The 14,925-nt window shown below is 40.4% G+C and overlaps 1 protein-coding gene across 1 annotated transcript in view; it reads left to right on the top strand.

The window, feature by feature from the left end:
• Nucleotides 1–14,925, top strand: part of rptor (regulatory associated protein of MTOR, complex 1) — a 384,600-nt gene that overhangs the window by 100,313 nt on the left and 269,362 nt on the right. The window contains exon 4 of the mRNA XM_048554896.2: nt 8,812–8,970. Coding sequence (XP_048410853.1) covers nt 8,812–8,970 — 159 coding nt within the window. The remainder of the gene's footprint in view (nt 1–8,811; nt 8,971–14,925) is intronic.

Raw genomic sequence — 14,925 nt, 5'->3', positions numbered from 1 at the left:
ATTTCAAATCTCCCCCATCCCCACAATATTTTGTAGTACTGCAATAAACATTGTTCCGTACGTGGTGTCCTGATTGAGGCTGGAGGGGTGCACTTTTGCTGAAATCCCACCACAACAAGTTGCAATGTGCAACAGTATTACTTAATCAAGTTACCAAGATGGACAACTAAATATCTTTTCTGTCAAGTTTTAAACAGTCATAATAACCAGGTTTCTTAATAAATAGAATTATGCGGTTGTGATCAAAATAAGGCTTATTGAATAAAAGTGCAATCATTGGTTAATGCACATGGTCAGTTAAGGGTGCAGTTGCTACAATCCTGGCAAATCATTGGGCTGCTGTCTCATTAGAAAGAGAGAGAGACGGGTATGGCTTAAACTGAAGGTCACCACACCTTGGGTGAGGGGAAGGGTTGTGAATGAGACTCCATCATAACCTCAGTTAGTGTGGAAATTGAACCCATGCTGTTGGCGTTACTTCATCTGCAAACTAACTATTCAGTCAATTTGTCGAACTAACCCCTGCATGCTATAGTTTTATATATATGTTTATCTCTAAATGTTCCCCAAAACACATGCTTGTATGGACAAACATGCATATGTATTCTATCCCTTCATCATTAAGGTAAACAAATTTCTCTGCTGAGATCGGCTTTCTGAAAGAAAAAAAACGTTTTGACGAATGGGTTATTCTCAAAGGCAATAGGCTAAGGTATGGAATAGTCCCTCTTCCGAAGCTACACTGGCCCTATACCCCACCTCTTCCTCCATTACATCGATGACTGTACTGGCGCTGCCTTATGCTCCCGTGAGGAGCTCAAACAGTACATCCACTTCACTAACACCTTCCACCACAACCTTAAGTTCACCTGGACCATCTCCAAAATCCCCCTCTCTTTCCTGGACCCCTCTGTTTCCATCTCTGGCAACCACTTGGAAACCGATGTCCATTTTAAGCCTACTGACTTCCTTCGCCTCCTCTGCATCTGCTCCCAAACCGAACATCCCAGATATCCTCGTTTTTCAAGGTCCACAACATCCCCTCCACAGTGGTCGAAAACATCCTCAATCATGTCTCTCACATTTCCTGCAACTCATCCCTCACACCCCCTCCCCTCAAAAACAACCAAAACAGAATACCCCTCATCCTCACGTACCACCCCACCAACCTCCAAATCCAACGCTTCATCCTCCGACACTTCCACCATCTGCAATCTGACCCCACCACCCAAGTCATTTTTACCTCCCCACCCTTCCCTGCTTGCTGGAGGGACCACTGTCTCCGTGCCTCCCTTGTCCGCTCCACGCTCCACACTCCCCACTAGCCCCACCACACCTGGCACTTTTCCCTGCAACCGCAGGAAGTGCTACACCTGCCCCCACACCTCACCCCAATCCCAGGCCCTAAGAAGACCTTCCACATCAGGCAGATGTTCACCTGCACATCTGCTAATGTGGTATCCTGTATCTGCTGTTCCTGTTGTGGCCGCCTGTACGTTGGGGAAACCAAGCGGATGTTTGGGGACTGCTTTGCAGAACACCTACTCTTGGTTCGCAACAAACAGCTGCACTTCCCAGTCGGGAACCATTTCAACTTCCCCTCCCATTCCTCAGACGACATGTCCATCTGGGCCTCCTGCATTGCCACAACGATGCCACCTGAAGGCTGCAGGAACAGCACTTCATATTTCGCTTGGGAACCCTGCAGCCCAATGGTATCAATATGGACTTCTCAAGCTTCAAAATCTCCCCTCCCCCCACCGCCTCCCAAAACCGGCCCAGCTCGTCCCTGCCTCCCTAACCACCCCTCCCACCTCAAGCCCCACTCCCATCTCCTACCTACTCGCCTCATCCTGCCTCCTTGACCTGTCCGTCCTCCCTGGACCGAACTATCCCCTCCCTAACTCCTCACCAACACTCACCTTTACTGGCTCCATCCCAGCCTCTCTGATCTGCCTATCTCCTCTCGACCTATCTTCTCCCGACCTATCTTCTCCTTTATCCATCTTCTATTTGCCCCATCCCCCCTCCCTATTTATTTCAGAATCCTCTTCCCCTTCCCCATTTCTCAAGAAGGTTCGAGACCCGAAACGTCAGCCTTCCTGCTTCTCTGATGCTGCTTAGCCTGCTGTGTTTATCCAGCTCTGCACATTGTTATCTTAGGAACTGCCAATGCTGGAGAATCTATTATCTTAGACTAAAGTATTGGATGTTCTGGAGGTGGTTGCTCTCCTGCATGTGGTCAAGTTACTATTCATGCATTGTTTTGCAGATACAGCTTGCATAGTAAATACAGTCATGGTGTTATTTCAATTACCCTTTCAAAAGAATAAATACAAGTTTTATCCTGAAATAATGTAGATGGATTTTTTTCCAGAACTGGCAGCTTGTACGTAGCAAGTTTTTCTTCATCTTAGCTTGCCCTTAGCTGATATCCCTTAAACTGAACTGAATAAAATAATAAGCTCTTCAAGTCTGTCATTGTTTAAAACAATAGCAACAGGGATAGTTTCTAAGGAGATTTGTTTTTAAACAAACCTCTTGTATCTGTTGTCTGCAATAGACTTTGTGACCTATTTTAAAGAAACCACTCTGGGTATGACCACACAATTTAAAATAAATTCTGTTTTCCACAATCCTTCAAAACGTAACTCTTGTGAGCAGTATTAAATATAAAATGACTTCACAACAGTGTCAAAATTCTAGTGAAACGAAGTGTTCAACAAAGTTCTCTTCCATAAAAATGCTGCAGGTACAGCCTGCTTCCTACTCTTAAGCACACTGTGACATTCAGTACTTATTTCCAAGTCTGAGATCGGTTGGTTCCAGGATGACAACAAGTGCCTCTTTTATCCACCTGATCCTTTTGAAGTAGGTTTTCAGCCAAACTCTGATTAAAATTGATAAAATGTGCTAATATAACTTGCATGTATAAAATGTAGGTGTTCTGAGGTGCGAGTCTGGGCTTGAATTTGTAAGTGCTGAATTATAAATCAACAATTTCATCTGCACAACTTTTTGCCAGCAGCTGAGTGTAATGAGACATGTAATTTTTGGCGATCAATTGCTTTAAACCCTCAGGATCTTTTGTATTTATGTTGCAAGCTTAGATGCATCAGTGCTTAGGCTACTGTGTCATCAACTCTTTAGACTCTGTGATGGCAATGGATCCCTTTTGTTTTGTTTATTTTCATTCATTAACGGACTGTGGGTGTTGCTGGCTAGGGACCATTTATTGCCCATCCCTAATTGCCCACATTGCTGTGGGTCTGGAGTCACAAGTAGGCCAGACCAGATAAGGTCTATTCCTAAAGGACAATAGTGAACCAGATGGATTTTTCCAACAATTGACAATGGATTCACAGTCGTCATTGGATTCTTCATTCCAGATATTTTTGTTGAATTCAAAACCCACCATCTACCCTGGTGCGATTTGAGCCTGGCTGCCAGAACATTATCTGGGTCTTTGGATTATCAATCAAGCGATAGCACCAGTAAGCCATTGCCTCTTCGTATAGACAGACATGGTTTACCTTCGGATTTTGGCTTATGAGGTAGATACACACTTACAACGTGACTGCATTGGAGGACCTATTTCTCACTAGTCTTCAAACCACCCCACGCTAGCTGTCAAATCTTGGAGCAAGCTCCATGTTTATGTGTATTTGTGTCATGATGCAGTGTGTATGGAGCTGACAGCAGGTCCATTCATATGGTCTCCTGCATCTATCTCTATATTGCTTAATTTTCACTTTCATGTGATCTTAGAAAATGGTTTTTTGGCATTGGGTTGGTAACACAAGAAACATTGAAGTTTCACTACCTAATAAAGCTGGCTGTGGACTATAACTGTTCTCCTTTAGAATTTGGCCTCCAGAATAGGTTAAATGGAGGTGGGTGGAAAATGATTCACTTCCTTGTTGTCACTGCCAACATTGTGTTTGAAACTGAGCTGGTAGTAGGAAATGGGATATAATTTGTGGTATATCTGACCAAGGCTCCTCACAGTAAATATACTAATCTTCTTCAGGAAATTATTCCATTATGAGTTGTTCAGAAATTATTGCAACCTTGGATAGTGAAAGGCAAGAATGCCTGTGACCAGTTCAAATGGTGTTTACCGATTTCACTGATCTATTTTAATCTTTAGAAGGTTTCTGAAGATGAGCAAGTCTCACTGCTTCAGGCTGGTATTATTTATTCTGTGCTACACTGCATAAGGCATTATCTAAAAATGATTTGGATACAAGCTGAGCAAACGTAAAGGTGCAATTGTTTTTTTGTTTAAATCCTGCTTTGAATGTGGAGCAGAACAGTATAATGAAGCATTGGTTTAAATGCACTGAGTGACACGTCAATTAAATGTACGGTGGCATGTTATAGTTATGTGGGTTCAGAACTGTTGTGAAAACATGCATTATGTTGCATGTTGTAATCTGGAGCTATTGGTCGTGATTGTAGAGGCTCTAACAGCCTTTCTGTCACATGGCTGACCGTGAATCTCTCCCACATTTCCCATTTTGCTTTTGGAATGTGTTGGAAGGATTTGGAGATTACCATTCAATTTGATTGGCTGTGTTATGAAAGCACTGTTTTTGGCTGCCAAGTCCTCAGGTGGGACTTAACCGCAGAGGCAGTACACACGACACCAAGAGATTTCTGTAAATACATGCTCCAATGCAAATAATTTATATTGTGTGCAGACTTGCATTCTTTCATATCTGACTCCTATTTAAATTGCTTGTTCTTAAGTATGTGCCAATTAGTTATTAAACAGGGGATTCAAACCAGTATTTATTGTAGCCTGGAACTCATGGACCCTGAAAAAAGAAAGACCCTTAAAAAGAATTTCCTCCTTTGCTCACCCAAAACTTGAATATTGCATAAGGCTTTTGGCTAATGTTGCACTCGAGCAACAATTGAACTTTGTATGGTCAAGAGGAAATTTCTCTTTTTAAATAGCTTTCTTGGGTAATGAATATCTGGAGAAAGCATGAAGCAAATTCAGGCTCTAAAGATTTTGCAGAATCAACAGATTGGAAGGGAGCAATGGAAGGCTGAGCCTGTGATCTTGGAAAAGGACAGTGTGGACTGCCAGTTGTACAAGGGGTTTGTGGAAGTAGGAAAGAGAAATCTTCAAGAATGAACTTGTGGGTGGGAAGAAATGCCTGAAGAAGGAGCGATAATTAATGAACATTTTGACTTCCTTTTTATGGAAAAGGGTCACACTCTAAGTAGCAAACATAAGGCTGTATATAGTCATTGCATCAATGAGTGAAGGTGTACAAGAGAATTGCTGCAATCTTTCAGTTTTCTGATAGTCTCACCAATGATCCATAGTTGAGAGGCAGAAGCTGAGTGGTGGACGTTGAGTTCATTTTCAGCCTGGCATGCACAGTTGTGCTGTACCTGAAGCAAAGTGTCTGCCTTTTCAGTTTCACTATTGAGGTAGTATTTGGGAATTTACCCCATTGAGGACTCTCCACTTCTCCTTACATGTGTGTGTGCACTCACACACACTTCCTGACCTAAGTGTAGTGTTTGGCAGAACAACCACACTACTGTGCTCAAATGACAGCAGCTAGATTTTTGTTCTCCATGTAATTAGGAGGGTAATGCTGCATTAGAATTTTTCTAAAGCCATTGCAGAAATAGATATGAGACCAATTCAGTGAAATGGCATAATAGTAAGAATTTAGAGTTTGCAGGATAACCAGTGGCAGTCAACTCCAAACAAACTTGACCTTTTTTTTGTTTGTGGCACACTTTCAGGGAGAGGTTACCCAGTGTTTGGATTACGTTGCAATAATCCTCCCGTTAATAGGGAATTGTGCTGTACGTGGAAAGTTAAATTGACAGATTCATTTATTTCTGGGTCTTCATTATTAATTTGAGAATTGCCCTGGTGGTATTAGTGTAGATTTCCATTCACAATTTAATTTTATGCACCCAGTGTGTGCTGACTTGATAGTTGATTTTGAGGCACAAAATTAATGCCAATAAATAAAGAGATATAAATTGGTTTTCGAGCAACAATTGTAATTCATTTCTGTTCACCTAATGTCGCGTTCCAGGTTGCCACCTTATGCTTATGGCAAAAAATTCATTTAACATAAACTTTAGTTCTGTTATATTCGCATTTTGGAGGCATTCAGAAGTCTTAAACCTTGATTCATCTGTTAACACTCACCTGGGCCTTGAACCCTGCACCTCAAACTCACATCTGTCTCCCTGATTTTGACCCATGGACCGTTGTATTTAAGACTTAGCTTTTTTGATTTAGGTCTGCATTATAAGTGGGCTTTCAACCTTGAAAGCTTTGGATAAAATAATTCTCTCAGGTAATGTTGCTTAACTTCTACACGGCATATGTTTCTCAACCTCTCCACTTCTGTCCAATCTTAATCCATCTCTAAAAGATTTTTCTTTAGCCAAGCTTTTACCATATTCCTGATCTGTTTCTTCCTAGTTTGTGCCTTTGGGAGTTTTCTTTTTAAGTTAAACATGATGAGGTTTGAAGCTATTGATTAAAGTTAAGCAATTTAAATAGGATAGCACAGCTGAAATTTATTCATTTTAAACTGTAAGTATTTTAAATTAATTGACTTTGAGTTAAGGGAAGAATAGGGATAAATGGTTGTGGTGCTTTGACGCATCCATAGTTTGCTTCTCCTTCATGTTGGATGGCAACAACTTTACTTTCCATATTTCAGACCACCTGAATTATTGAAATTTGATAATTAAATTTCTTGAAAGGTTTTTGAAAAAGATCTTTTTTGACTATCCAAATATGAAGTTTGGAAAAATCCGCGTTTTGCTGGATGAGGCCACAGATGAGTCATGGAAACAGGCTCTTCAACCCACCATGTCAGTGGCAATCAATGAACTCCACTCTGCACTAATCCTGTTTATCTGCGTTTGGACCACAGCCTACTGTGCTCTGTTTTTCAGTACTCATCCAGATAGTGCTTAAATGTGGTGAGAATACCTACCTCCTCCATAGTCTCAGGCAGCATGTTCCATATATCAACTACCCCCAGGTGAATTTTTTTATTGAGATCTTTAAACCACATGCTCACCACCTTAAAATGTATGCCCTTTGGTCTTAGACATGTCTGTCATGGGGAAGAGGTTCTCACAATCTGCTTTGTGCCTCATAATTTTGTGTACCTCACATTAGATCCACTGCCTTCTCCGCTCCAGGGGAAACGAGCCCAGCCAATCCACTGTCCCCTCATAACTGAGTTTTTTTAAAAACCCACATAACGTCCTGGTGAACCTCCTCTGCACCCTCTCCGTTGCAATCACGTCCTTTTAATAATGTTTTATAAATTTCTACCAACACTCGCTTCTATATTCTGCGCCCTAGCTAAAGAAGGCAAATATCCCATATGCTGCCTCCTCCACTGTCTATCTGTATTGACATCTTTAGAGATCTATGGACTTTCGCACCAAGACCCTGTTGTTCTTCGGTACTCCATAAAAACCTCCCATTCATTGTGTATGTTTTTCCCTTGTTAGCCCTCCTAAAATGTATTTTTCGCACGCACTTAGGTTAAACTCCACCTGCTATTACTGCTGATCAATATCAGACAGTAGCCTGAGACCTTCCTGCTCATAATCAACAACACCAATTTTCGTGTCATCTGTAAACTTACTCATTACATTTGCCGCATGCACGTCCAAGTCATTAATGTACGTGAACAACAAGGGTCCCAGCAACGATCCCTGTAGCAGACTGATGTCATAGACTTCCAATCATGAACACAACCCTCCACTATCAACCCTTGTCTCCTACTTGTGAGCTAATTTTGGATCCAGCTTGCTAACTTTCCACTGGGCCCTATGAACTCTTACCTTTTGGGCCAATCTTTCATGTGGGACCTTGGCAAAGGCCTTACTGGAGTCCATGTAAACCACATCAACTGCACTACCCTCAGCAATATATTTAGTCATCTTTTTTAAAAAAAACTCAATTTAGTTAGTTGGATAGACTGCCCCTTTAACAAATCTGTACTGACTATCTTTGATCAATCCCTGACTTGCCAAGTATTGATTAATCCTGCTTTCAGAATTTTTCCAATAATTTCCCTACCACTGACCTCAAAATAACTGGTCTGTAATTACCTGACCTCTCCTTGCTGCCCTTCTTGAACAAAGGAACTGTATTAGCTATCCTCCAGTCATCTGGCATTTCACCTGTAGCCAACAAAGTATTAAATATATGTTGTTTGAAAGGTGCCAAGAATTTGCTTTCAGATATGCATTGCTGTAAAGGCACTTTTTAATTGCTTGATACTAACGAGATTCCTCTCAAGTAAGCAAAAATTCAAAGCTCCCGATGCTGCTGGTTACAGGATATCTTTAGCAACAATAATCAAAAGTCGTTCAGTACGCATATACCCAAATAAATGATTTCATTTTAGAAATCTGTAACACTCTAAAAGATGATGTGAAAGATTTGCACTTTTCTCTCTTGGAAATCTATGGCCTCACAGTTCCTCTGTTTCACTTCATGCAGTTGATTGCTTGCTATTTCCTACCAGAATCTCAATTTGTCCATGTTGTAAAGCAGTCCCCTCACTCCAGTATAATGGTGGTTAACGTTGGTTAAATTTTGGTGGTTGTAGGTTTCCTGGAAGTTATAAGGTTTCTTACACCCATAATTGTAGTTTTAAAAGAAAATAGTTTGTAATCCCCACTCACTCACGCATTTTTCCAATGAAAATGTTGTTTGCAAGAAAGATTTTACAAATGTTGTCTTTTTCCTTAAATCTTCTGCTTATTAATAAATGCTCTTTCTTTCAACAGGCCAGATATAAGCAAAGCCTGGATCCAACAGTGGATGAAGTTAAAAAACTTTGCACGTCCCTGAGACGCAATGCTAAAGAAGAGCGTGTGCTTTTCCATTACAACGGACATGGAGTGCCAAGACCAACAGTGAATGGCGAAATCTGGGTGTTCAATAAGGTAACCAATATTTTTGTATAGTTTATCACACTTGTATTGAATGTTAGCAATATCATAGAATCCCTGCAGTGTGGAGGCAGGCCATTTGACCCATTGACTCTGCACTGACCCTCTGAAGAGCATCTCACTCATACCCACCTGTAACTTTGCATTTCCCATGGCTCATCCCTTAGAGCTGTCTGTGTGGGAGGAAGCTTACTTGTGTGATTTCTGCAATGAGGCATTCACAATTCTGGAATATCTGCAAATCCACATGGAGACAAACCCTTCCAGTGTGACGTGTACCAGAATTGTTTCACATACTCTTCCTTGTTTTGGCCACGTGCTGACAACTCAACACAAACTTGGAAGCAGGTCACCTTCCACTGATCTGAGATTTGTCTGTGTTGTTTACCCTCCAGAGTTTACACAGGACAACTGATATTACAAAGCAATGTTTGTCCCAGCAATGTGTACCTCAAAACTCTCCCAACAACATCCAATTGTGTCAGAATGCTGAATTTAATTTTAAGATTAGTATATGTGATCAAAAGAAGGTATCAACACACAAAGAAACTCCTACATAAAATCAGCATCGTTTCATTGTAAAAATCAGAAATGAGTGACTTGCTGAGTCTCAGCCCAGCCAAGAAGGCAGTCAGATACTCAGTTGTTAGAAAGGTTTCAATTTCTGACCTACCACAACAAGAACCTGGGATGAGCACATTCTAGTGGGAGTAATTAGGTGTATGAGTAGAAAGAGTTTGGAGGGATATGGGCCAAATGCTGGCAAATAGGTTGAGATTAACTTTGAATATCTGGTTGGCATGGATGAGTTGGACCCTCTGTTTCCTTGTTGTACATCTCTATGAATCTAATCCACCAAGCCTGCACATCCCTAGAGACTAGGGGCAATTTAACATGGCCAATCCACCTAATCTGCATCTCTTTGGACTCCGGGGGTAAACTGGAGCCCACGGAGGAAACCCATCCAGGCATGGGGAGAATGTGCAGACTGGAGTCCCCCGAGGGCGGAAGTGAACCCGGGGCCTTGGCGCTGTAAGGCAGCAGTGCTAACCACTGTGCCATGGTGGCACCACATATCAAGGATCAAATCCTAACATTTCTATTACATTCCTCCTTGAAATTAGCAGATGCGGGACTGTTACATCTAGGAGTATGTTTTGAATGTCTTTTAATGATCCATAATTGATATATAGAAATAGTATTTAGAAGGTGAACGATGCTTCCAAGTGTTACCACAGAAAAGTGTGTTGACTGTGAAAGCCAGGAAACTACAGGCTGGAAGGGTAGAAATTTTCTAATCAACCTGTTCAGGGATGTTATGACGTACCTTAGGAGCAGATGGTACCTGAACCTCCTGCCTCAGAGGTTTTTTTCATTCACTTGGTTGCTGGCTAGGCCAGCATTTATTGCCCATCTCCAGTTGCCCAGACGGCAGTTATGAGTCAACAACTTTGCTGTGCGTCTGGGGTCACATGTAGGCCAGACCAAGTAAGGATGGCAGTTTCCTTCGCTAAAGGGCATTAGTGAGCCCGATGGGTTTTTCCAATAATCGGCAGTAGATTGACAGTCATCGTTAGACTCTTAATTCCAGATATTTATTGAATTCAAATTCCACCGTCTGCCGTGGCAGGATTCAAACCCGGGTCCTCAGAACGATACCTGGGTCTCTGGATTAACACTAGCGTACTACCCCTAGGCCATTGCATCTCCTGTGTAAGGAACCTGCCATTGCATTCCGGCTGGATGGGTGTAGTCAGTCATCAGCGATACCGGCTATGAAATTTGAATAAACCAATTGTGAAGTTACATGGAATTTTTTATTCCTTGAAACTTGCATGGCTATGAAGTCAGTGACACATGTTACTGTAAGTCAGAATTATTTAAAGGAGTAAAGCAATTTTTTGTAAAGTGTGCACATTGCATTAGAGTGGTACTGTTGTCCATCTGTCTAACCATGTGTTGTAATGTATAATCAGCAAATAATATTTTGAGGACTTGATTGCACTTTGGATTTGTAAAAATCCATTTCATCAGAACAGATTGAAGATCATAAACTGTTTCCTTCCACAGATGCTGCAGTAACCTACTAAATGCTTAGAGCATTATTTCATTCCTGTTACAAGTTATAGTGTCAGCAGTATTTTGCTAGATATTTGCAAATGTAATGGTTAGATATGTACTCCCTTTTGCAGTTCCCCACATTCTGTTTTTAAATATTTGTTTCATTTTGTCTTGGGAACAAGTTAATGCAAAAGCAACAGCTTCAGCCTATGGGATGAAACATTAGCGAACTGGTCACTGTGCATGATGAGAGATAATGGGAACTGCAGATGTTGGAGAATCCAAGATAACAATGTGTGGAGCTGGATGAATGCAGCAGACCAAGCAGCATCTTAGGAGCACAAAAGTTGACGTTTCGGGCCTAGGCCCGAAACGCCAACTTTTGTGTTCCTAAGATGCTGCTTGGCCTGCTGCGTTCATCCAGCCCCACACTTTGTTATCTTTACTGTGCATGATGACATTGCTTCGTTTAGGTTGCTGTAAAGAAAGAATCGTTGAGAAGACTCTAGTTGTCTGTTAGAGAATATACTGTAACTTGCAAGATAAACTATTTTGAATGAAAGGTTGGAAAGGAATGTGCTTAATGAGATTTTGAACTGGAAATTATTTGCTCTTTGGAGTGGCTTTAACCTGATGTGATCAGATAGCTCCTTCGCTGTACCCTTGATAGCTTATGTTTAGGATAGCATTTCCTACAGCTTTAATTTTCACAAATCAGGACAGGATTAGTTTGGCTTATAGCTTATAGAAATCAACCAAAAAAAATGTAACCGTTATCAAAGCACTTTGAAGCATCACACAATCTCAAGGTCATTTTGCTCATACAACATGGTGAATCAATAGACAAATACTTTTAATTTGAATACTTTAAACCTGTAACTTTAAAACCTTACCCTAACCCAATCATAAAAATTATTGAAACTTTGCAACCAGAATTCATGTAAGCCTTTTCTTTGCTAGGGTTTACTGCTGACATAATAACTAATTTTAGCAATGATGGGTTAATAGAAATTATCCCATAGACAGAAAGAAAATTACTGAATTGGAACTGTTTGCATACTGTAATCAGTTGAGGACTGAGAGAGCTAATCTACCCTCCTGCTGTTACAGCATAATGTATTGAATGGAGAAATAAATACATGACATTGCTTTATTATAGGTTGCTATGAAGAAAGCATCTTTGGAGAGACTGGTCTTTTGTTGGAGAATATACTGTAACTTGAAGGATAAATTATATTGAATGAGAGGTTGGGAAGGAATGTGATTAATAAGATTTTGGAAGTTATTTGCTATTTGGAGTGGGTTTAATCTGATTTTGAGATCATGTGGGTCTAACTATGAACGTAATAGGTTTTTGGAATTCTAGTGTGCATGCTACTATGGAGAATTTTAATTGACCCGGCTGCATGTTTAACTTGAAGATAATTAGAATAATTAATTTTCTTTGAACAGTACAATTATATCTTTCAAGTAAGGCTTTTGTAAAGCTTAAGATTTGCAGAGTTTGGATTTAAATTATTTTGTGTGTTTTTGACTGCACGTGTTTCTAAATATCAGGGCTAAGTCAGCCAAGCTGATGTGCATATTTTGCCTTTGATCTGAGTGTCTTATAGGATGTTTTGGTCTTCAGCGATTTTATCTCCAACTTTTGAATTTTTGGACAAATATTATTTCAAACTTATCCAGTTAATATCTCTTTCTAATGATCAAACTATTCTGATGTATCAGAAAGGCTTACTGGATAAATCCTGAAGGTATAAAAGTATGTTTATCGAAATAGTAAAGCTGTTCTGATCTGAAAAAGGTACAGTTTTCTGAAATTTGGCCATCTGTATAGCTAGAATTTAAATTGAACGTATTGTCAAGATAGATATTTAAGCTGAAATGTAGTCTATTTTATGTTACAAAAATAGGGCCAAGTTTTTAAAGTTTTATGCAACATTTTGGTGATAGTAACTAAGTTCTGATGAACTAAGAGCCGTTACAAAAATGCCACATAAACTGGGGTAATCTCATGTCATGAGGTTATACAATAGAGCATTCACTGAATATCTTACACTTTGGCAGAATGGCAATAAATGCAAATGTTACGTACATGGCTTATGGTAATATTTGAATAATCTGAAGTCTAAAGATCAACAAGATTTCCATCTTGTAAATTTAAATTTAATCTTTCAGGGATGTTGCTGGGCTAATACAGCTGACCTGACTTTCTAAAAAATCCAGAATGGGTGTATTTTTGCAAGAGATTGTTTTTGCATAGTTGGAGCACTACAGTTTTGTATTGTTTGCCTAACCTCTTTTTCTGCCTTTTAAATACAGGAAATGCATAAATGCTGCTTTTGTCTTACTATGACTTATCTAGGCAGACACTCATTGCCTTTTACTGATTTTCTGCAGATACTTCATTTAAATAAATATTGAGCAGAATATTTTGTGAAGGCTGCCTGGCTGGGTTTTAAAGTTGCAAATACTAAGATGTGTTACCGTGATATAAGCTTTGATATATTTTGACACTGCCTGTAATTTAAGTTAAAATCAAGGTGGTGTGTTTATGATGTTAGGCTGGCAGCTAGTCCAGATGTTTGATTGTTAGAGATTATAGGGAACCCATGTTGTTTTACTAGGAAAAGGGCACAGAATGCTCATTGTCGAAACAGTGGCAACAAACTGTTCGGTAATAGCGGGTACTCCAAATGTCCAAGAAACATGTTGAAAAATATCAGGTTATAAACAGGGAGATAACAAGGTGTAGAGCTGGATGAACACAACAGGCCAAGCAGCATTAGGAGCAGGAAAGCTGACATTTCGGGCCTAGACCCTTTTTCAGAAACGTCAGCCTTCCTGCTCCTCTGCTGCTTGGCCTACACCTTGTTATCTCAGATTCTCCAACATCTGCAGTTCCTGCTATCTCTGACACAGGTTATGGACAAGTCATGTTTGAAACTGCCTATTTATTTTAAGATGCAAGCGAGCTGAGCTCTAAAGAATTACTAATCTACATTTCTACTTAGAAATAAGGCTCATGTGAATAGCATTGCTAAACACTTGGTTTCAGGAGGGAAAGGATTTTGAAGTAACCCCCTAAAGCTGTCAAATGGTCTGCCAGGTCCTGAGTGTGAGAAAGAGAGCAGCTAGACATAATAGTTTACTTGTCATGGGGAACTTGAGATTAGATTAGATTAGATTCCCCCTACAGTGTGGAAACAGGCCCTTCTGCCCAACAAGTCCACACTGCCCATTGCAGCTTCCCACCCAGACCCATCCCCCTATAACCCACACGCCCCTAAACACTACAAACAATTTAGCATGGCCAATTCACCTAGCCTGTACATCTTTGCACTGTGGGAGGAAACTGGAGCACCCAGAGGAAACCCATGCAGACACAGGGGAAAATGTGCAAACTCCGGACAGACCCCAGGCTGGAATCGAACCTGGGTCCCTGGTGCAGTGAGGCTGCAGTGCTAGCCACTGAGCCACCGTGCTGCCTATAACTTTTGCTGTTTTACTCAGAGGAAGAATTCTCCAGAAAAACCCATGGCGTGAAAGACTGTGGAATTAAGTTTCCAGGCTGGGAAAGCAAATGACGGGAAGCAAGGTCTCAGGAACTAAGAAATACGTTGGGGAGGTTTCAAGAGAATGGAATGCCTTCTAAAGAACAGTGTAATATATAACTGAAGTGTTTTTGGTTGTGCTAACATTAAAAAAGTGGAGTATTTCACATAAATCAGCAAAAAAGTGCTTAGTTAATCGACTTTGGTCACAATAAATGTTAGAAGCATAAAGCCTTGTTATTCTTCTAGCACTTAATTGGCATTACATATTTATTTTTAAAATCTATTTGTCTTCACTAAGATCATAAAGGAAACTTGTTGCTCATCATAGTGT

The sequence above is a fragment of the Stegostoma tigrinum genome, chromosome 22 (assembly GCF_030684315.1).
Source record: "Stegostoma tigrinum isolate sSteTig4 chromosome 22, sSteTig4.hap1, whole genome shotgun sequence".
In the NCBI taxonomy this organism is placed as follows: Eukaryota; Metazoa; Chordata; class Chondrichthyes; order Orectolobiformes; family Stegostomatidae; genus Stegostoma; species Stegostoma tigrinum.
The sequence above is the reverse complement of the archived record's forward strand: the minus strand, read 5'-3'. Positions and strand labels throughout refer to the sequence as shown.